The sequence below is a fragment of the Meleagris gallopavo genome, chromosome 8 (assembly GCF_000146605.3).
Source record: "Meleagris gallopavo isolate NT-WF06-2002-E0010 breed Aviagen turkey brand Nicholas breeding stock chromosome 8, Turkey_5.1, whole genome shotgun sequence".
Taxonomy (NCBI): Eukaryota; Metazoa; Chordata; class Aves; order Galliformes; family Phasianidae; genus Meleagris; species Meleagris gallopavo.
The window spans coordinates 17,273,223-17,274,420 of record NC_015018.2 but is presented as its reverse complement, the minus strand read 5'-3'; the positions used below and the strand labels follow the sequence as shown (position 1 = coordinate 17,274,420).

Sequence of the window (1,198 nt, the reverse complement as noted above, 5' to 3'; positions counted from 1 at the left end):
TTTTTCTCCTGCCAGGATGACACCAGTGGTGATTACAAGACAGCCTTGCTGAATCTCTGTGGCAGTGACTGACAAGATCTAGGAAGAAGATATTGAAATGGCTACAAAGAGAAAATTACGTTTTCAGGCACCTCTTCATTTACATGCAGAAAATCTTTGCATTGATTCAAGTTGGAGAAAATGATCAAACTGAAGATATCCAAAGCTCCCTGAGGGCATGGTTGCTCAGTACACATTAAAATCTGTTCACTTTGCTATCAGTTTTAGAAACTCTTCCAATTATGTTTGGTTTTTCTTCAGCTTCTATTTCAATCTGTGTAGCTTCTCTTTTCTTTTAACATGTTGTGAAGGGAAGAAGTTTCTAATCCTTTAAGTGCTTGTTTCTGGCATTTATCCTGGTTTCTCACCTGAACTAAAATGTGTTTTTCCAGTCTTAATAGCAAGGAGGGTTTCCTCACTTAATTTTTGGATGCACAATTAAATGATCCTCAGGAGCATCCTGCTCTAGGTGCTTTGACCTGGACTCTTTCACCTGTCGAATCCAATGCACACACTCAACACAAGATGAGGTTTAAGCAACCTTTAGGTCAGATACCAACCATAAGCTGATGGATATGTTCCTCAAGTACCATCCTGAAGCACAGCAGAATCAAGGCTTTCAAGTAGCACATATCTGATTTGCTACACTTGGTCTTGTGTATCTTTTATCCACTTTCCACGTTCTGCCTGAACAAGCAGCTCTGGCACAGGGACAGATTTCTTCTATGAACCCCCTGACTCTGCCTTGTGTGATGCCGCTCTGGTGTCTGTCTAGGGCTGGCCAATAAAGAAGCTGGGCTGAGGAAAATTTTGTTATGAGTAATAAGGAGGTGTTTAGAGGGATAGCTTTTTCTTTTAAATAGGGATGATGCATATCTTTGTGGTTTGGGGAGAAAAAAAAGTATTTTTGGTAAATACGATGTCTTGGCTAAAACAAAAATGACTTCTAATAAATAGTTTTAAGCAAAGTACAGAACTTCTTCACAGTGTAATTTTCAGTGGCCTCGTTGCTGATTACATGTTCTTTCTGCTAAAGTCTCTTCCTCCCTTCTAACATCAGAAGTGTCTTATGCAAATTCATACAGTACATTGGAAAGAGAAAAAGTTTTTTTCTTGAAAAAATATTCACTCAGGCTGAGTCATAAACATTCTGGTTGCT

The 1,198-nt window shown here is 39.0% G+C and overlaps 1 protein-coding gene across 5 annotated transcripts in view; it reads left to right on the top strand.

Annotated features, from left to right (window-relative positions):
- The window catches only part of LOC100542589 (annexin A8 like 1), a 16,549-nt gene extending 15,534 nt beyond the window's left edge, over positions 1–1,015 (top strand). For all 5 annotated transcript variants that reach the window (XM_019617620.2, XM_019617619.1, XM_010714464.3 and 2 more), the window contains one exon: positions 16–1,015. In XM_019617620.2, coding sequence (XP_019473165.1) covers positions 16–72 — 57 coding nt within the window. In that variant the 3' untranslated portion in view covers positions 73–1,015. The remainder of the gene's footprint in view (positions 1–15) is intronic.
- Positions 1,016–1,198: the final 183 nt, after the last annotated feature.